Genomic DNA, 21,360 nt, shown 5'->3' with positions numbered 1-21,360 from the left:
ATGGCTCAGGGTCCAAGGGAAAGCAAGTTTTTCAGACTCCCAACCCAGAAAGCCTCTCAACAGGCCCCTAATCTGCCCAGTCTGAGCTACTCCTTTGCAGCCTAGATTCCCCTATGACTAGTTGGAACCTAAGGATTCCTCAGAATCACGGTTTTAAATGCATAAAATAAGATACATGGGATTAGAAAGTAAGTCAATTGCACTGAAATAGATATGGAACAAAATGGAAATTTGTAAGTCCCAGAATAAGAATCTTTGGCTTAAAAGAAGAATCTTTTGTCTTAGGAGGTTCTATGGGAATAGAAATCTGGGTTCTAGACTAGATATGAGTCAGCCTTCTGACAAAGAAAAGAAAACTGCTTTGCATGTTGGCCTGCAGTTGGCCAGGCTAATGGTTTCTGCTGGACTGCAAGTTCCTTGAGGACAGGGGCATGTTTTATCCGGTGCTCCTGCCAAGTGTGTAGAGAAGGAAAAGAAGGAAGGAAGGAGGGAGGGAGGGAGGAAAAGAGAGAGGGAGGAAGGGAGGGAGGAAGGGAGGAAGGAAAGAAGGAAGGGAGAGAGAAAGGAAGGGAGAGAGAAAGGAAGGGAGAGAGGGATGTATATGGGAATATGCCACTTTCCCTCCTACTTCCCCCTCTAGTTGGCCTTTTAAAAAGTAATCTAGCCGACCAGACACGTACTTCCGCTGGTTTTCTCTGCGAACGCTCTATTCCCAGAAGCTGAATTCTTTTCCTAGGTAAATCATCATTTAGCAAAGACTGGAGCACCTTGAAGGCAGACAGAAATGCTCCTTCCAGGCTCAGTGGACAGAGGCCTGACCAGTTGTTTGGGGTTGGGGGTGAGGAAGAGGTGATGCTCAGGACAAAGATTCATCCGGGAATAGAAAAGCCGTTTGTGCTTCTGACCCTCACACACGGGACCTCAGAGCTCACGCTCACAGAAATGTCACCTGCAAGCCGGCCTTTGGCTCCGGAGAGCACATCTGTTCTTTGACTATTTAAAACCCAAGCCTTGCTGTGCCCCTGGCCGCTGGCCCTCTCTGAATTAGGGGCGAAGGACCACCTCGCAGGAGGAAGCAGGGCTGAGATCGAGAGCCAGGCAGGGCAGCCGGGCTCTCGTTCTGGGCTCCCCCTGCTCAGAGGGTTCCAGGCCGTCCATGACATTAACTCGGCAATCGATCACGGGCAGCGCCGCTGCGAGCTCTCGGCTGGGCCTGGGGCCTGGCCTTTAATGCCATTGTCCGGCTCCTCTCTGGGTGACCCGCCAAGGTCTCTATTTATTCCCCTCAAAAGAAATGGCAGAAAGAAGCGGTTCTCCCCACACGAGTCTCCCCGATTCTCTGGAGCAGGTACTGATGGGCACCCACCACGGGCTCGGGCCTGCAGGTGCCCCCTTACGAAGCAGGTTTACTGGCCGCTAGTGACAGAAACCTAGGGAACGGAAGGATGAAAGAGAAACGCAAAGCGGAACTGAGTTGGTGGCAAGGAGAGGGCCCGGTGGCCTCGGGAGGAAGGGCTGAGACCGAGAGCCAGGCAGGGGAGCCGGGTGTGGGGCAGTTTGGGGGCTCGGCTCCCCCCTCCTCTTCCTAGCTAACGATCGAGCACAGACACAGAGTGGGCCGCCCCCGGCCTGGGGGACCCTGCAGGGAAGCCTCACGGGAGGAAGCGCTTTCTCAGCCCCAAACCCGGGAGACACCAGAGGAGGAGGAGGGGGCCCCCAGAGAGGTCAGGCTGTTCTACAGGCGCAGAGATCTGAGGCCTCTCTCCCTCCTAAGGCTGTGCTCTATGACCCTCGGAAGACTCTGAAGGAGCCTTCAACCATCCGGCCTTCCTGCGTCCATCTGTTTGTGAAAACCGACGGCCGCTGACCTTCGTGGGTTATCTGGGAGCCTCGGCATCCCCACAGCCAGAAAGGAGGCCCAGGAGGGAAGCCCCAGGCAGCCCGGGAGCAGCCGGGGTCAGTGGGGTGACCGAATTAGAAGCCGCCCGGACGGCTCACAATGCGGCCCCCCACCACTCAGGCACCGGACAGAGTAGGGAGCGACAATGGCCGCTCTGGCTGAGAGGTCACCTTTCACAGGATTCGCTACGGAAATGGGAAAAGCCCATCGCGCTCCGGCCCCAACGGGCAAAGGCTCCATTATGTGGCCTGGAGCAGCCAGGACTCTGAGCCTTTGAAGGAATGGGAACCGGGGCAAACGGCTGGCGAGATAGTTAGCGACATGATCGAGGCCCATTGAAAATCGGACACAAATGTGTCCCGAGGCTTCCGCATGATTTACTGCGAGAGCCATTGTGGAGGGCTTTGCCTCCGCCAGCAGGGGTGGTCTCCAGGGTGCCTCCCAGGACGGCGGGGTCACGCCGCCGGGGCTCCTCCTCCCCCGGCCGCATTCCCCTGCCGGGCTCTTTCCCTTTGAAGTTAAAGAAAGCTGCCTCATCGATCACTGACAGGAACGCTTTCAAAAGCGCTGGCAGCGAAGTCTCTCCTTTACAAGCTGCAAAGGCCGAGGGGAGGGGGGAGAAGAAGACGAATGTTAGCCCAACTGCGCCAGGACTGGAAGCCCTTGTTCTGCTGGCGCGGCTCCCGGGGCGCTCACCACCGCGCCGCACTGCCGCCGTGCGGATCGCCCTTCCAGCCCGGCCCGGAGACCCTTGGGATCCGCTCTCTCGGCTACACCGGGGCAGTCCCCTCCCCGGCCTTTCATCCCACCCGCTTCCAGCAGGCCCACTTAGAGGGACGGCTCCCAGCAGAAGCTGCCCCGCTAACCATTGTTTTTGAATATCAGATTAAAACATGATTGGGTGAGTCACTGGCTTGTCACTCACATCCTGTGCGAGGTTCCATTTTCCCCCAATACTTAGTTCAACAGCTGAAGGTTTTATCAGGGTTTTTCTTAAGGTTTTCCTCTTGTCATCTGGGCCCCTCCCCCTGTGCTACTTTCCAAGGGAAGGTCAAAGGTCATAGATTGATTTAAAATCCTGTTTCCCATAAGTAAATTCCTAAAATGTGAAATCTATTTTTCGAAAGGGTCAACTCTCCCCGGGACAGTCTTGATTTCTTATCTAAATCAGACACACTTGCTGACGTTGGTGGGGCCGGTTTTTAAATGGATTTTTCTTGTTATCTTTGGTTTTTATGTTGCCTAGATTCTCCCTCCTAGCACCCTCCCTCCTTCGCAGAGCGTCCCTCCTCAGGAGCACATTATTTCTTAAAGAAAAGAAAAATTCAGCAAAATCAAACTAGATTCTAAAAAATGACGTTATGTGCAATGTGCCATTCGTGATGCTCGTGAGCCGGTCCTTGCCCGAGAGGCTTCAGCTCAGATACTCTCTCTGGTCCCTTCCGCTTCTTAGTTCACTTGCTACCCATAAGGCCTTGAGCAAATCCCTCAACCTGGGTGTAAACTCCCTCAGTCTATAAATTGGAAACAGCAAAAGCAGCCCTGCCTCCCTCCCAGGCTTATTTTGGGAATCAAATGAAAACCCACTGCCAATGACAAAGCCCCGAGTCTTGGGGCGAGCGCTGCTACAATGAAACCCCCGTGAGAGAAGCCCACGAAGGCCCCGGCTACTCCGGGCGGGCCTTCCTGTCCGGCTGAGGGGGCTTTGAGGGCAGGCCGGGCAGGGGCCCAGCTCCACCGAGCCTCGGCTTCGGGCTCACAGCAGGGGAATCTTTGGGGCTCAGAAAGTGCCTAGGGCCGGCTACTTACTGAGCCTCGTGTTCTGGGGGACGCCGGGGGCAGAGAGGACCACCCAGAAGGGCCGGAGGGGTGGAAAGGTGGGGAGTCACCAAGCGTCTCTGAAGCCAGCATGCTCTGTGCTAATGCGGACCCAAAGAAGGGGAAAGCAGGGCCTGCCCACGAGGAGCTGCCAGTCCAAGGAGGAAGGGTACACTGGAGGACGGGCTCCGAGGGCAGGCCCCGGCACTGGGGCTGAGGGAGGAACAGCCAAAGGAGGGACAACAGCACCCACAAGACCTCTCCGGGCTCGATGAACTTCCAGACATCTAGTCTCTGCTGGACCCCAGGAAGATGTCCTGCCGACCAGCTCTGCCATCCCTGCTGCTCCTCCAACAGAACCCGGGACCACCTGGGGAGGATCCTCCCCAGGAGCCTCAACTTCCTCTCCGTCCCCCATTAATCCCCCAGAAGAATTTTCCCCCCAGGCAGCCAGAATTCATTCCACAGTGGAAAGAGAAGCAGTTGAGAACCTCTGCCAAGGTCTCTTCGTACGTTCTCAGGGTGAAGTGCCAGTTTCCGTTTTTAAAGAAAACGCTTTTTCCTGTTGCGGCTGTGGCCCTGACCTGCTCCGAAGGGAGGACGCCATACTTGTTCTGAGCTTGCCTTGCACTTGCTCTCAGCATTTGCCACGGGTCCTCTCGCAGAAGGCTGTGGCCTTGGAAGCTCGCAGACTTAAAGCTGGAGTGAGACCCTGGGGGGGTCTCGTGCAAACCTGAGGCAAACCCGAGAAGGCAGCAGATATAGCCAAAGACCCAAATGCTAAGGAACAGGGACCAGACTTGAAGCCAGGCCCTCCAAATATAGCACTCCACATTTCTATAACCTTGGCAGGTGAGGGGGAGAAAGAGGGAGGAAGGGGGAAGGGGCAACAAGGTCAAATCACTAGTCAGCATCTGGGGTTGAACTCAGCTCTAGGGGAGTGAGTGCTCTATCCAGTGCGCCTCGAAGCAGTGATTTGGGCCTTAGTTCTATGACATTCTCTCAAGTGTCTAAATATTATTTTATCGAGTTAAAAAACATGATATTCATAACCTCATCAAACTTGTGGGCAAGGAACGTCACAAAATCAAACCAAAGCAAACCACTGCAATTCTAGGCCAGAGGAGGTCGTTCAAGTTGGCAGCCCAAAGCCCATTGAGGGCTTTCTCTTATTGGGCATCCCTTTGACCCCTGACTCAGAGGAGAATGGATCCAAGAAGAAACCAGACCCCAAAGAACAGCAGTGCAAGAAACCCCCACCCTGTGTCCCTTCTCAAAAAAAAAAAAAGGTGGTTACAGAAGCATAGAGCGCTGAATTTGGAGTCTGGAAGATGGGCTCCAAATCTCGGCTCTGGCCCTTAATGTTCTGTCTTTGGACAAAATGTCAAGCCCCCAATGGTACGGGACCATCAGGCTGCCTAAGGAGGGGCCAACTGGACCAAAGTGGAAAGAGAAAGTTTAAGCTCCTGTACCACTTAAAATGGGTCCGGGCTTCTGAGTAGCTCCTGCATTTTCAGCCAGGGTGAGATGGAGAGACTACACTTCCAAATAAATAAGTGAATAGATAGAGAAAGAAAAAGAGGAGGGAAAGGGGAGGAGAAGAAGAAGGAGAAAGAGGGAGAGGGAGGGAGGAAAGACAAGGAAGAAAGGAAGGAAAGAAGGAAGAAAATAAGAAAGAAAGGAAGGAAGGGAGGGAGGGAGGGAGGGAGGAAGAAAGGAAGGAAGGAAGGAAAGAAGGAAGAGAATAAGAAAGAAAGGAAGGGATGGAGGGAGGAAGGAAAGAAGGGAGGAAGAAAGGGCAGGAGAAAGGGAAGGAGAGAGGGAGAGAGGGAGGGAGGGAAAAATACACAGAGATGCCTACAGAGCTTTAAGTGTTTAACAGGTAAATTTTTCCATGACTACATACTTTCTATGAAAAGAAAAGGAAAACTTGAAAATGAGTGTGAAAATGGTACTTTTCCCAACTAGAACAGACTGCTCTCCAGGTAAATCCAGTCTCCTGGAGACCAGGGACAGTGTCTGCCCACCCCCAATAGCCTCACCGAGGGAAGCAAGTCACACATCGGCCGGGCCGCTAATCAGCCGAGTGACCTGGGCAAGTCCCTTCCCCACTCTCCACCTACTGAGAGGGCTGAGCTGTCTGTCACTCCTCGCTCCCCCCAAAGAAAGAGAATTAAGCCCCCCGCCATATTCTTTCCCTGATTTCTCATGCACAGTGCGTGGCACATTTTGCACACTTAATGTGCTTTTTCATTCAAGGAGAGCTCAGCAGGCAGATAGTGAATTTAATTCCAGACTCCACTCCAAGGGATTTAATCCACTCATTTTTAGAACTGTGGCCCAGGGCAAGCTGTCCTAATTAGGAAGTCAGCAGCAACGCTCGTGGCCCACTTTACGGAGTCAGGCCCAGACCCAAGGCCCCGCTCTCCCACCCAGCCTGTTCTCGTCCTTGCCATCTGACCTGCTTCCCCCTGATCCCCGACAGGACAAGCTGCAAATCCCTATTTCCAGGACTTCTGCCTCTCGTCGCCCTGAGTGAGTCCCCGAGGCCTGGGCCGAGGTGACCGTGTTGGGTCTGACTGGAGAGAGGGTTGGGGAACAAAGGCATTGCCTGGAGAGGATGTCAGGAGCCAGGCAGGCCTGCGTTCAAGTCTCTCTTCCTGTAATCACTGACAGCGTGATCTGGGACAAATCACTTAACTTTTCCAAGCTACAGCTTCCCCGAGAGCGCAGGGAGGCTGACAGCCCCAGCCTTGATGGGTTATCGTGGAGATCAAACAAGAATATTGTGAAGCACTTTGTAAGCCTTGGAGAGCTATAGAAATGTCAGCTATTATTGCTTTAAGCGATAATTCTGGCGTCTGTAAAACGGAGAAAATAATACCAGCATTATCTGCTCTACAGGTTGTTGTGAGCAAATTATTTTATAAACCTTCAAGCGCTAGAATAATGTGAATTATCAACACTGTGATTGGGAAATGAGAAAAACTTATCAAAATAAGAAATGTTTCTGAGAGATGACTGTCTTCTTAGGCCCTCTCTGCACGGCTGGAATAATTTATACTTTCCCTAGCATTTAACTACTAATAGAAGGTTTCCAGTAATGCTTCTGCTATTTCTCCCGGGCAGATAGAGCCCATCTTCTGAGGAGGAATCCAGATGACAGATTCTAGGATATTCAGCAGGATTTCCTAGCAATTACCCACCCCAGGCCAATCCGACTGGGGCCGGAACGCTCCCCCCCAGGAGATAACGGGAGTGAACGCGTGTCCGGCGGCGCTGAAGATGCTCCTTTGGCAGGGGCGCCATTTCCCTGGCTTCCCGACACAATTCAAATTCAGCAGTTCCTTGAGGGCTCAGGTCGGGCTGCCTAACTGCTCAGATGAAAACCTCCGGCTGGCCCAATGAATCGTGCAAAAACAGAACTCCCAGCCCAACGGAGGCAAGGGGGTGACGGATTCAGGAAGAGAGGAGGGAGGAGAGGGGCCTTCCTAAAGTCCCATGTGGCAGAGACGTGGAGGGGAAGGGCTGGTGAGAGACTTCTGGGAAACAAGTGTCTCCCTGTGCCCCGGCAGCATCCACTAAGCTGTTTCTAAATTTGGGGGTTAGGAGAGGTTTGGATAATTAAGGTCGCAGAGATTTTTAGGAAGACTATCAGCAGATATCACAAATGGAGGACTCCATTTCTCACAGTGAACTACCTAGAATGAAATCAACTACTTTGGAGCAAATTCTCCAGATCACAGCAGCACGGCTGGTACCAGCGAGAGAGGAAAGGCAGTTATGGACAAGAGGGGATGAGAAAGAAGAAAAAGCCCCTGGGGATGGCTCCGGCTCTCTAAGTGAAAACGCCCGGGCTGGCCGGTCAGGAGCCCTGCCAGTCCCAAGCCGGTGACCCGGGGCATCATTCTCCCCTGGAGTTCAGGAGGTGCCGTCCTGCGCGCTGAGTTCAAACGGGATGATCCTGAGCAGATGGCTATCTGCTGGCAGGAAGGGGAAGAGCTCCTGGTGAGGAACTGGGAGGACGGGACTCGGGCAAGCCCTGGGAGGAGCAGCACGGAAGCAGCTCCCACCTCCTGACAGACAGGATGGATTCAGGGGCAGGAGGAGACACACATTTTTGGACACGGCTGATGTGGGAATTTGTTTAACTTAAATGAGCCTATCGGTCACAAGAGTTTTCTTTTTCTTTTTTCCCAGCTTGTGGTAAAGAAGTAGGAGGAAAAGAAAATAAATGCCTGTTCATTTTTTAAAAATTAATTTTAAAAAAAGGGAGTTGGACTAAATCCCCACCATTATTACAGTGTACATTTCTTTTAACTCTCCTTAGAACTAGATTACCAGCTCTGTGCCAATGACCCCAAAGCCACATATTCAGCTCTAATCTGTCTTCTGAGCCACGACTCCCACCCCCCCCAACTCCCTGCTGGATTTGGCTACTCCCCAAAGGAACTCACTCCATCTTCCGCCAAAGCGTTCTTTCTGTGGGGGTTACCAAGGTTCTCCGAGACCTCCAGATTCACAAGCTCCGAGTCGTCCTCTTTCCTCCTCCCCGCCTCCTCAACTCTGATCCATCGCCTTCATTTCCACAACCACTCCCAAATCCATCCCACCCTCTCCCCTGGGCAGGCCCTCGCCACCTCACACCGACTCTGCTGCAAGAGCCTCACTCTCCCTGTCCCGATACAACCTTCACGTACTCGATATTCCTAAATCATGGAGATGATCCTATCACCGCCTTAAGTAAAATCTCCCAGGAGTCTCTTCTGCCTTCACACAGTCATAGCCTGGCTCCCACCGACCTTTCCACATTTCGTTACCATACCTGACTTTCACACCCCCTCCTTTCTCCTCAAACTCACCTGCCAGCCGCCAGCCCCACAGGATAGCCACCAGGCCCTGCGCCCCGGCAGTCAAAGAATCCCGTGCTGACTTTAAGCAGTGTCCCGGCCTTCCCCAAGTTACTCTGTATTTATGTGCGTATGTGTCGTATCCCCGCAGGAGAATTGATTTTTGTTTTGTTTTTCCGCATCTTCAGCCCTGGCACCGCGGCTGGCACATACTTGTAGCTTACTCTAAGTGGATTAAATACAACTTTTGTCCCTGTCTCGCACGTGAAAAAACAGAGGCCCAGAAAGGTCCCTCAGCCAGTGACTCTGAATCCTGGTCTGTTTCCAAGCCCATCACTCCTACATGACACTAAAAGCCCTTCTAGCTCTAAAGACTCCAAGGTTCCCTATAAATAGGAAATGGAAACCAGCTTCAGGCTGATCTGAGCTGTCCTACTAAAGCCAACAGCAAAGCAATGCTAAAATGACTCATTTCTGAAGATCCCAGACTTCAAATAGGCCTGTTAAACAACTGTCTGATCAAAAGAATAATTCACTCAAATGATTAAAAATAAAATAAAACCAAACTCAGTGAGAATCCACAGGGATCTCGATTATCCAGTTCATTTTCCCAGTGAAGTTTCCTGAACTGCTCACAACTGAGCTGAGAATGGGGCTGACCTCCGCTAACAGCCAGTGGTCAGTGAACAAAACTCTGAGCTTACTTGAGTCCATGGCCCCTTCATGAGAAGGAATTATAAGATCCCCCAGAGCCTTTGGCGGGGAGATCTGTCCAAGGAAAATCATGGAAAATAAAGGGCGTGGGTTTCCTGCGGCTCGGACACTCTGCTGATCAGGTTTTGTTGCTCTGAGCTCCGAGGTGAACTCCCACACCAACTGCGTCCTAGCCTGAGCAGAAAACCTCGGGAAGACACAGACCCCAACCTCCACTGGCTGCAGCGGGCCCTCCCGGTGCGCTCGGCCTGTGAGAAGGCTTGGAGAAGAGGCAATAAGCAGGAAAGAGGCTCTTTTCTGTGCTCTTTTGGCCCCCTTGTTGTGGTGACTGCTTTGCACTGGTTAAAAGGAGAAAGGGATGATTAGGCTCCCACGGGAAGAATGGCTTCCTGTAGGCCCTTTCTAGCTATCCTATTAAGTTAAAGCAAGACACAGCAGAATCCCGTGGAGAACTGCTGGGATCGCTGGTTGGACTGGTTTGGCAATTCCCCCTTCCAGGGCAGAGACTCCATGCCTTCTCATCTTCTCATCTTTCCACGGCCCTTTGGGACATCTATAATTCTGAGACATGAGTCAGAATCTTGCAGCATCCTAGGAGAATATGGATGCCAAAAAAGATGGGTTTCGCACTGGTAAGAGAAATATGAATAACTCTGAGCTTCCAGACAAGATATAGCAAATTGCAAAGATGGCAAAAGAAGGCAATGTTCCACGCTGGAAGGGCTGTGGAAAGAGAGGCCTGATGGTGGACTCCGGGGAGAATGACTGTGATGAACTACTCTGAGTTCCCATATCCCAAATATGGGATGATGATGAGAGAGTAAATAAAATGTCCACACACCTTGAGGCAGAAAACGTGCTAGTCAAGCTTATAATCCCAAAGAAGTCAAAGATAAGAATAAAAGGCTCGCAGGTAGCAAAATATTTACATCACTTTTTAATATTAGCAAAGAAGCAAAACCAGCGTCAAGACCCGTCACCTGGGAATAGTGAGGGGCTGTGGGACTTGAGCATGACAGAATTTCTTCTTATGTCAGAAGAAATGATAAAGCACGGAGGGCTTGACAGCAGTGGTAAGCAGAGCTAAGGAAACAGTAGAAATAAAAAGAACTCCCGCCCAAAAGACCTTGTCCCCGCCCCCCAAAAAGACCCTGCCCACTGTGGAATTATAACAACTAAGCCTGGTCTTATAGGAGAAAATGAGAAAAAGAACCCTTCCCCTCTTCTTTGGAGAAATGGGTGACTAAGGATGATACACGGTCTGCACTTTTCAACTAGATGGATGTGCTGCTGACTTTTATTTCTTTATTTATTCATTGTTGCAGACTGGCTCCCAGGGTAGAAGGAGGAGGAATATGTATGGAAAGGAAGGAAATATAAAAAGAAATTCTACCAATAACATTAAAAAAAAAAGACGGGCTTTGATAGCAGGGAATAATGTAAAACTGCTGAAATTGCTTTAATTTTCTAAATGTGAATTAGTTTGAATTTCTCGTCCCACTTAATTCCTAACCTTAGCTCACTGTTCATCTGTAAACCTTTCCTACCCAGGATGCATGTTATCATGATGATGATGATGAAGAGTTAACAGTTCTATAGCACCCACGTCTTATGAGGGCCGCTGTTATCCCTTATTTATAATTGAGGAAACTGAAGCAGAATTTGGGGCGAGCAGTGATTTGCCTAATGATTCGCAACTAATAAGTATCTGAGGGAACATTTGAACTCAGGCCTTGCTGACGCCGGTCTGCCAACTTGCTGTACTGTGACAGACTGAGTGGATGGGACACGTGCCCGCCCAGATCTGGATCCCCATCAATTCCATCTAATAAACATTAAGCGTCTACTACGTGCAAGGATGCCCAGACGGCCCTCCTTCCAGGAGCCTGTCATTGTTGGATAGCTACAACACGCCCATACGCAGTTGGGGAAGCAGGAAGATTTGCACGGCAACTTTGTGGAGAACTTAGAGGCGCACGTCAGGCCTCTACTAGGGCTTGGAGAAGAGATGCTAAGTAAGAGAAAGGCTGGGGAGGGGGAGGGTGACCAGGCTCCTCCCAGGGGCCTTTTCCCCCTTTCCAGTTTCATTTCTAAGTGTTCCAGGAAGGAGCTGGCTTATTAGGTATCACACTAAGCTTTCTGTGTTCAGTGTCACTCACCATGCTTTTGTGTAGTTTTGTAAGACAATGCTCCTTCTATTCTTCTATTCTCATGTCTATGATATTTTACAAATGAGCCTGTACTCTAAAGAACTGAACTTGGATTTCAGTTAGAAGTCAGAAGAAAGAGAAGGAAGAGATGAAGAAAAAAGAAAGAAGGAAGAAAAGAGGGGAGGTGGGAGGGAGGAAGGAAGGAAAGAAGGGAGGAAGGGAGGAAGGAAAGAAGGAAGGAAGGAAGGAAGGAAGGAAGGAAGGAAGGAAGGAAGGAAGGAAGGAAGGGGGGAGGGAGGGAGGAAGGAACTTCTGTTACAAATGTCCTCACAATCTCGCTGGCTGAGCCATGTTGGCTATAGATGGTTTTTGGCCCCAAGCTCCTCGGGGTGCTGCACCCCCCGCGGCACAGAGAGCCAGTGTTACAGACCCCAGACCCCTTCTCGAACAGCTGACTTTCAGCACAGGCATTTTTCATGGGCCTCTAAGCAAAGGCACCATTGACACAGCCCACTTTCCCCAAGGGAAATTTCCCTAGAGGGAATGATAAAACAGGCCCAGGAGCCAGGGACCTGGCTCCCTCTCACACAAGCACATGGTCCCCAAGAGGCTCCGGCCTGGGTTTCGTGTGGCCAGACCTCAGGCCCCAGATACATTATCAGCCTTCTCTCACTGACAGAGATCACAATCTGCCCATAATTTCTGATCCTGAGCCCTCTTCCTGTGATGCTCCTGCCCCCTGAGTAGAGGAATCCACAATAAAAATGCCACAAAGCCAGGCTTCTCGGCGTGGGTCCGGGGACTCTTAAAACAGTTTTGAGAAATGAACACTAACAATTTTTTAACGTGCGCCACCGACTGCACATCCTCGTGTACATGTGACGACCCAGAAAAGTTCTCCTCACCAATCACTGGTCCTGCGTCTCTGTGGAAACACCACTGGAGCCCTGCCCTGCCACTGCGCCCTCACGCGGCCGGGCTTTCCCGTCTGACTTGCGGCTGACTTCTACAGGCGCTTGGTGTACCAGAATCTCGGGGGCTGCTCCCAGCAGGGAGTGCAGTCACGCAGTTATTCCTGTGGGAGTCTCTGCATTTAAGGGCGATTCTAGAAGGGCTCCAGGGGCTACGCCCAGGAGGGCCAGGTCAGAAGGGCAGGAGCCCCACAACTGTCTCCCCAAGGCCCTGGAGCGCATCCCCTCATGGCCTTTTCACATTTCCCAGCGATCAGCCCAACATTTCGGCACCTTTTTTTGCCATGTGACCCGACCCCATCTTTCTCTGGAGAAGAACGTCCTTCATGATGTCTTCCTACCACTGGGGGCCGCTGCCCACAGGGAAGCCTCTGCCCCCCCGCCCCCCCGTATTCTCTTTTTCGGTCACGCCCGAGTCTTTGGGGCTCTCTCTAGAGAAGGTAGAACATACGCTTGTTTGTCAGGGTTTGGGGCCAGCTCTGCCGGCCCTTGTCGTCCGGGCTCCGAATCCATCTTTTCACAAACGACATAAGGCAAGTCATTCAAACTCTGGTCTCTGTTTCCTTATCTATACAACAGCATTACCTACATCATCATGAGCCCAGCGTAAATGGGGACTGTGAGTTAGGCTCTAATTTAGCTGTTAATGGAACAAGCTCCATCCCTAGCAAAGGCAGAACTCGGGGTCACGGTGGCTCCTCTCAGTGGCCCGGGGTCCCCTCCCAAGCTCCACCTGCCACGCCAGCCCTCTTGTCCTCGGCCTGAAAGCACGGACCTGGTGAGAGTCTGTTAACAATAGCTAGTGACGAGTCGTGGCTGGGTTCTGGCTCCGGGTCCTCCCACAGTGGGAACCGGGGGCACCGGGAGCTTTCCCAGTCTGCCTTCCCCGCCCCTGGCAACTAAAACGTGAAGACGAGGCCCCAGGCGCTTTTCAGCTGGGAATGTGCTCTGCGGCCCAGTACCTGACTTTTTGCTGACCTACCTCCCCCTCTACCTCCTCCTTCCCAAACGCCCGACTCCGGCTGCACAAGAGACTGGGAGTTTTCCATTTTCAGCTCTCCACGGTGCGCTAATGGCAGCCAGTCAAGGGGGCTCGGTGAAAGCTTCATTAATAAAAGCAACAAGGAAATTGCCACAAAGAGCTTTCACACACACAGGAATTCCAAGGCCTCAGGAGCCCTGGCGACCCCGGAGAGCCGTGTTCGGGGCCATATTCTGGACGGGCCCACAGCTGTTATCAAGCCAAGACCTGCTGTTCCGTCTCTTGTGTCTCAGCCATCACTTCCTTGCCAGTGGAGTGGAAAATTGAAGTGGGAGACAATGGGGAGACTTTCCCAGCCCTTTTTGTTTCATGTTTCTTGGGCCTAACCTCATTTTTCATGTGGGCCCTCAGTTATGGTGACACCACGTTCCCCCAGCGAAGGGAGAGTCAAGCAGCAGGCCCCTTCCCAACCCCCGACAGAGGGACCCAGCGCCTGGCTGCCGCAGTCGGAGGAGCACAAAGGCCTCGTCTCAAAGTCCGCTCTCCCCAGTCCCAGAGACGAGAAAGCCCGGAGCCATCGCGGAGCCGTCCCTGCCTCCATTTCTCAGTGAGGGCCATGATTTAGCCCCACGAGGCAGCCTGGGCGAAGGAGGCCCCCGGGCCCGGGCAGGAGCCCTCAGGGCGCGCCTCCCACCGGACACCCCCCAGAACCACACGAGAAGAGGGCCCAGCCACGCGGCCTGACCGGGAGGTCTCAGGGCCTGCTCACACGAGCACAGACACGGCCGTCCCAGAGAGGCCTCTGTACGGGGAGAGCTGGGCTGGCTCGGCCCTCCCTTGGTTCAGGGAACGGCGGAAGTTGTCTCCTGGGACTCTCCTTCACCCAAGGCTGTCTCCTTCCCAGGCAGACGCTAACGTCACAGACGTGGCCCCCGGACCCCCCGGGCCCTTGCAGGGAGGGCCCAGAGCTAGGACAGCCCCATTTCATGTGGAGAAACAGGTCACAGGACAAGTGGCTCCCAGAGCTGCTGAGGGGGACGGGCGCTGCCTCAGAGGCCCCGCAGGTAAGGCAGAGCCCTCAGCCCCGTGGGAGGGAAGGCGGGGACAAAGCTGGAAGCCTGGCACTCAAAGGGAGACCCCGGGAGAGCCGGCCCCAAGTACAGTTAGCGAGTCTGAGAAACTCATTCACCTTCCGTCCACTGACCCTCTTCTCCTAGAGCCGGAGGAATGGCTTCTCCCAACTGCCTGGATGCAAAGAAAGGCAAATGTAGCCTGAGCCTTCTCCCCTTGGCGAGAGAGAGCGTGGATGTGAGGAAGAGCGTCCTAGGTCAGACAGGGGATGGCCTCGGGCTCTTGGGGAAGGCGCTAGCGGATGAGCGGCTCACGGAGGGGCTGCGGGGCCCTGAGCTAAGTGGGGATGGGAACCAGGGAGGAAACGCGAGAATGCCCTGCTGTCCGGCACGGGAACGACTAAGGGGACGAAAACCGGTGTGTGGCCCAACAGGCAACCCCTGAACGCTGTCCCTCATTCTAAGAGTGCGTGTGTGTGTGTGTGTGTGTGTGTGTGTGTGTGTGTGACAGAGAGGAAAGAGAGAGAGAGAAAGAGAGAGACAGAAACAGAGAGAGACAGAGAGAAAGAGACAGAGAGAGAGAGACAAAGAGAGAGAGACAGAGAGAGAGACAGAGAGACAGAGAGAGACAAAGAGAGAGACAGAGAGACAGAGAGAGAGACAGAGAGACAGAGAGACAGAGAGAGAGACAGAGAGTGAGACAGAGAGACAGACAGAGAGACAGAGAGAGAGACAAAGAGAGAGAGAGACAGAGAGACAGAGAGAGAGACAGAGAGACAGAGAGAGAGAGACAGAGAGACAGAGAGATAAAGACAGAGACAAAGAGAGAGAGAGATGGAGACAGAGCGAGAGATGGAGAGGGGAGGGAGAGAGAGCCCTCCATAAGGGCCTCACTGAGCCATTGCCCATCTGATAAATGGTCACAGGCCATGAAAGGCACTTTTCAAATAAACATCAAAGCTGTCTATCATCAATCACCAGTGACTAGAGAAATGCAAATTAAAACAACTCCAAGGGACCAGCCCCAATCTATGGGAAATGATAAATGCAAGAGAGGATGCAGAAAACCTGGGACACTGATATGTTGTCGAAGAGGTTAGAAGCGATCCAACCATTCTGGAAAACAATCTGGGCCTATTCCCAAAGGCTTTTAAATTGTATTTACCCCCTGACCCGGGAATACCAATAATACTAAGTCCATATCCCAAAGAAATCCCAAAGAAGGCCATGACCTATTGGCACAAAAATCTGTGGGGCGGCTCTTTCCGTGGTGGTAAAGAACTGGAAATCAAGAGGACGCCCAGCAAGTGGGGACTGGCTAAGGAAGCTGGGGCGGGCGCTTCTGATGGACAACTGGGGCGGTATAGAAATGATCCCAGTCACAGAAAGACATGGCAAGATTCATGTGAACAAGGCAAAGCGAACCGAGCAGAACCAGGAGAACTGTGTCCACAGTAATAATAATGTAAGGATGAGCGGCTATGAAAGACTCGGCGACACCGGTCAAGACAAAGACCCAGGGAGACTCGGGACAAAGAGCGTTTCTCCCCCTCCAGAGAGAACTGAGGACGTCTGAGAGCAAACTGAAGCCTGCTTACTTAATTTTCTTTTCCTCACGTGGCTAATGTGGAAATATTGTTTATATGATTTCACCTGTAGAACTGATATTATCCATAGGTGGAGGATGGGCAGGAAGGAAAGAGAGAAGTGGGAACGCAACATTTTAAAAAATCAATGTCAAAAACAATTTTTTTTTTAAAAAGAAGGCAGCCAGAGCAGAAGGATTATCCTTATCTTATAAATGAGGTTCCTCAAGCTCAGAGTCATCTGCCCAGTATTACACGACCGGCCAGTGACAAAGTCGGGGCTCTACCCCAGGTGTGCGCCCACCTGCTGAGGGCCCTCTGGTACCACCCTGGGCCACCGTGATGTCCAGCATGGCCCCTCCCTCAAGCAGCCTCAAGCCTGTCGGGGGAGGGGGGGGGCCGCGGCAGGGACATGACATGACAAGTGCTCTATGCATCTGGCCAAGGACTATCCCACAGCAAACGGTAGCCCGTGGAGTTCCTGCTCAGGGAGGGGCCCACAGAAAGAGCTTTAGAAATTAAGCTGGTAAAATCACGTGGACAGCTCAGGAACAAAGGGAGGAGGACACGGTAAAGGCCAAAGAACCAAGAGGCCGGTACTGCCATAGTCTTGATGGAAGGAAGGAGGGGAGGAAGGGCCTTTACTTCGGTGGGGAGAGAAGGACGGAAGGCGTCCGGCCTGACCAACTATGACCTGGCGCCCTGACTGGGGATGTTACCCCAACCGGTCCAGGCAATGCCTCCCCAGGAGAGTCCGCCAGCTCAAGTCTCGTGTGTAACTGCTATTAGGAAGTGACTCTCTGGGCCTGGGGACACTTCCCCCTCCCCTTTCTCCAGCAGCCCAGAGGTGAGGTATTCGGAAGCAGGTAGGGGGCGGGAGCCCTTCTAACCCAGGAAAAGCTCTTTAAAAGCTCAGCCTTAGATCCACAGAAGGCCCTGGAAGGGGCGACTGCACAGGCCTCGGGAAGCACTTCTGAAGAGGGGGGCGCCCCCTCCCACCCACGCCAGCCCCCAGCCCGGGAAGAGGGTCCCCACCTGGTCCAGCCGAAGGGCCCCGTTCACGAAGCGCTGCTGGCGCAGCTGCTTGGCGATGCCGTGCAGATCCAGGATGGCCTGGTGGATGCGCTCGATGGGGTGCTCCGCAGACACGGGGGGCAGCTCGTCCTCCCGGAACTTCCGGTCCGGGTTCTCGATCATGCTCTGGGCGTGCTCATAACTCAGCTTTGTGCAGGAGCAGATGATGGTCCGGCCGAACCACTCGTCGAGGATCTTAAAGAAAGGGAGAAGGCAGAGGATGGCGCTTACTAAGAACTCCCTGGGATTTCCACTTAAAACTAAGTACTCGGGGGAAACAGGGCTGGCCATCATCACCACTGTTATTCAACACCGCACGAGACACGTTGGCTTTAGCAATAAGAAAAGAAAATTAGAGGAATCAGAATAGGCAACGAGGCAATAAAACTATCACTCTTTGCAGATGATAGACTGAGAATCCCAGAAAACCATCCAAAAACCCGGAAACAATTCACAGCTTTAGCAAAGCGTAGGATATAAAACAAAGCCACACAAATCATCAGCATTTCTATATGTTACCGGCAAAGCTCAGCAGCAAGAGAGGGAAAGAAATTCCATTTAAAATCACTGTAGACAAAATCAAATATTGGGGGGTCTACCTGCCAAGACAAACCCACGAACTGTATGAACACGATTACAAAACACTTCTCACACACAGAGTCAGATTTAACAATTGGAAAAATATCAATTGTCCATGGCTAGGTAGAGCTAATATAATAAAAATGACAATCTGCCTAAATTGGTTCACTTGTTCAGTGCCACACCAATCAAACTAGCAAAACATTACAGAACTAGAAAAATAATAACAAAATGTCAAGAATATCATGAGGATTAACAAAAAAAAAAAAAATATAAAGGATGGTGGCTTAGCATACCAAACCCAAAACTATATTATAAAGCAGCAATCCTCAAAACCATTTGGTGCTGGCTAAGAAAGAGTTTTAAATCAATGGAATACATCGACACATGACACAATAATCAAGGCCTATAATAATCTAATATTTGATAACCCCCAAATTACAACTTCTGGGAGGAAGAACTCACTATTTGACAAAAATTGCTGGAAAAACTGTTAAATAATATGTCAGAAACTCAGCACAGATCTACTTCTCATACTCCATACCAAAATAAAGCCAAAATGGGTACATGATTTGGGCATAAAGGATGATCCATAAACAAACTGGATAACAAGGGATAATTTACCATCAGATCTTTGGAGAAGGGAAGAAAAACTAGAGAGAACATTATGAAAGGCAAAATGGACAACTTTGATTACATTATAAAAAGTTTTTGCACAAACAAAACCAACAGAAAAAAGATTAAAAGGGAAGCCCAAAATTGGGAAAAAAAATCTTTACAGTCAGTATTTCTGATAAATGTCTCATTTCTAAAATATATAAAGAACTGCATCAAATTTATAAGAAAATAAGTCATTCCAATTGACAAATGGTCAAAGAATAGGAACAGAAAATTTTCAGATGATGAAATTAAAGCAACGTATATGAAAAATGCTCTAAATCACTATTGATTAGAGAAATACAAATTAAAACAATTCTGGGGTACTACAGCATACCTCTCTTATTGCTTCTTATTTTTCTCTCCCAACATGATTCATAAAGCAATGTGTATTAAAAATAAACTTAATGAAAAAAAAAAAAAAAGATCATGGCTCCATTCAACAAAGACCCAGTGGAAGCTCCCAAGGAGGGAAGGACAGGGGAGGGCCCTTCTCCTGGCTACTCCTACCTCTATTTGGTGGTGTGGCTCCCCCTTCCTCCCATAGAGGCCCCGGCTGCCTCCCGCGTCTACACGTTTCTATTGGCTCGGCCCCCTCCTCGTTTCTGCCCAGCAGAATGTAAGCTCCATGGGATGGCCCAATGATAGGAAGAAAATGTGCTGATGGCGTTACTTGTCAGCATAGATCTCCAACAGCTACATCTCAGTAGCTGACGTTCCTGAAGCTCCGGCTCCGGCCGCTCTGTGCTAAGGGCTTCAGTAGGATCACCGCACTGGATCCTCGCGCTTCGAAAAGGAAACTGAGGCACCGGGAGCTCCAAGCCGGGCCCATCTGCACTGAGGACCCAGCGTGACTCCGCGGGTGGTGACGCCGGGTGCCCAGAGGCCTCTCCAACGCCGCCTCCGGCAGACGCGCACTAGCCGTGTGACCCTGGGCGAGCCCTGAGCCCTGCCGTCTCCATTTCCTCACCGGTGAAATGGGGTTTTAATAACACTGCCCTCCAGACTGCCGCGAGGATCCAAGGAGATAGTGACCGTAAAGTGCTTCAGCACAGTTCTTGGCAATACCCACTAGTACTTAAGCAATGCTGATTCCATGGTTCTCCTTGATGGCCACATCACGTCCCCGTCTTCTCACTTCCCCAATTACTTCATGAATGGCCGCAGATGAAACAGGTCTCTAGAGGATGGCCACTAGCTTCCTACTGACTCAGGACAGCTCCCGTGGCGACACTCGGAAGGCCCTGACAGTCTCGGAACCGCAGAGCAGCGGAGCTGCCAAGGCCAGGGAACAGAGACATGCACAGAGATGCGGGCAGCATCACCAGGACATTCCCAGACAAACTCCTCCAGCAGAAGATCCCCTGCTTCCTTTCTCTTCAGTCTCTTCATTTGTAAAACCATCTCTAAGAATAGGATCCAGGTCCCAGAGTTGTGAGGAGCAAATGAGAGCATGTGTTAAATCACTGCACAAAGTGCTCGATAGGCAGGGGCGGCACGGTGGTCAGAGGCCTGAGTCCAAACCTGACTTCAGACCCTTCCCAGCAGTACGACCTTGGGCAAGTCACGTAACCCTGTCTGCCTCGGTTTCCTTGTCTGTCAAATAAGAGGCAAGCCATTAAAGATCTTTGCCAAGAAAATCCCAAGAGTTGGACATGGCTGAGAAACAACTCAACAAACTATCATTAAATTTTTTTAACAGTTATTTTAAAATGATAAGATCTGTCTCAACCAAAATAAAATGTCTGCGTGACCCAATTTGTATTTTAACAGCCTCTAGGATCTGGGGCTTCCTTCGCCCTCGGGAGGCAGGTGTAGCAGATGGAGCATGGAGCCTGGAGGAGTCAGGAAGGCCGGAGGATCGAGGCTGTTCTTGGGCTCCAAGGAGCCGGGTGACCCTGGGCAAGCCCCTGAATCTATTACCTCAAGTTTGCTCCTCTGTAAAATGGGGAGAAGAGCGGCAGCTCCTCAGAAAGCCGGGGTGAAGGCCAAAAGAGCCAGCATCAGGTCAGCGTCAGCCCAGGGCCGGCCCACAGCAGGTTCTCTATAAATACCTGTTCCCTGCCTCCCTCCCTCCTAACACTTAGTTAAGAAAACCAAACTCCTTTTCTTTCACTACTTCTGAAAGCGCTTTTTCAAAGGGGTAACATCACATGCAGCATGGCGTCCCCGTTTCCCTCCCACGCTGGGAAGGCTCCCGGACAGGAGGCTCTCACAGACAGAGAAGGAAGCGGAGGCCCCGGGGCATGAGGAACGCCCGGAGTTGCACGGCAGGGTCAGAGACAGATCAGAAGCCAGGACCCGTGGCCACGTGGAAGGGCCACGACGGCCCGAGCGTCTCCTGAAGACATGGTCTGGGCCAGGGATGGGGATCTGGGGCAAAATCACAGCTCTCCGAGGGACCGAACAATGTGGCCACAGATAATATTCCTAATGACAACAGTTATGGCGCCACAAAAGGCTCATGAGTGAGCTCAGGAGCCATGGACCGAAGGAACAAAAAGAAGGTGCCCTTGCTTAGTTCTAACGGTGGAGGGAAAAAGCTCAAGGAGATTCTTTGTAGTCGGGGTGAGGGGGGATAGGGGAGTGGGGAGGGAAGTTCCTCCCTCTGAATTACTCGGACATTTTTAAGTAGCTCGGCCTTGGCTCTGGACACTTCGTCTTCTCTCGGGCCGACATTTCTCGGATGACGCCCTTCATCCTTTCTGTTTTACTTCCCCAACCGTGACCTTCTGTGGCCCCGCTGCCCGCCCCTCCAGGCCCCTCTGACGCCCCCAAGTCCATATCGATCTTAGGCACCTCCGTTGGGGGGAGACGCTGGAGGTCCCTCAAGCCCTGCAGAGTTTCCCAGGAAAGCTCCCGCGGCTCAGGCGGGTCAGCAGATTTCCCCTGCGGCCGCACGTCCGGGTCTGGCCTGCAGACCCAACCGTCGGGAGGACCGGCTGAGCACCAAACCCCAGATCTTTTCCATTTTTTCCCCATGTGCTCTTCTCCCTCCGGCCTCCTCCC

General features: G+C 51.8%; 1 protein-coding gene across 1 annotated transcript in view; it reads right to left on the bottom strand.

Moving 5' to 3' along the window:
• The window catches only part of DIS3L2 (DIS3 like 3'-5' exoribonuclease 2), a 289,396-nt gene that overhangs the window by 47,457 nt on the left and 220,579 nt on the right, over positions 1 to 21,360 (bottom strand). Inside the window, exon 14 of the mRNA XM_051999603.1 lies at positions 17,077 to 17,310. Within this exon, the coding sequence (XP_051855563.1) occupies positions 17,077 to 17,310 (234 nt within the window). The remainder of the gene's footprint in view (positions 1 to 17,076; positions 17,311 to 21,360) is intronic.

Source organism: Antechinus flavipes, chromosome 4, assembly GCF_016432865.1.
Source record: "Antechinus flavipes isolate AdamAnt ecotype Samford, QLD, Australia chromosome 4, AdamAnt_v2, whole genome shotgun sequence".
NCBI lineage: Eukaryota > Metazoa > Chordata > Mammalia > Dasyuromorphia > Dasyuridae > Antechinus > Antechinus flavipes.
The sequence above is the reverse complement of the archived record's forward strand: the minus strand, read 5'-3'. Positions and strand labels throughout refer to the sequence as shown.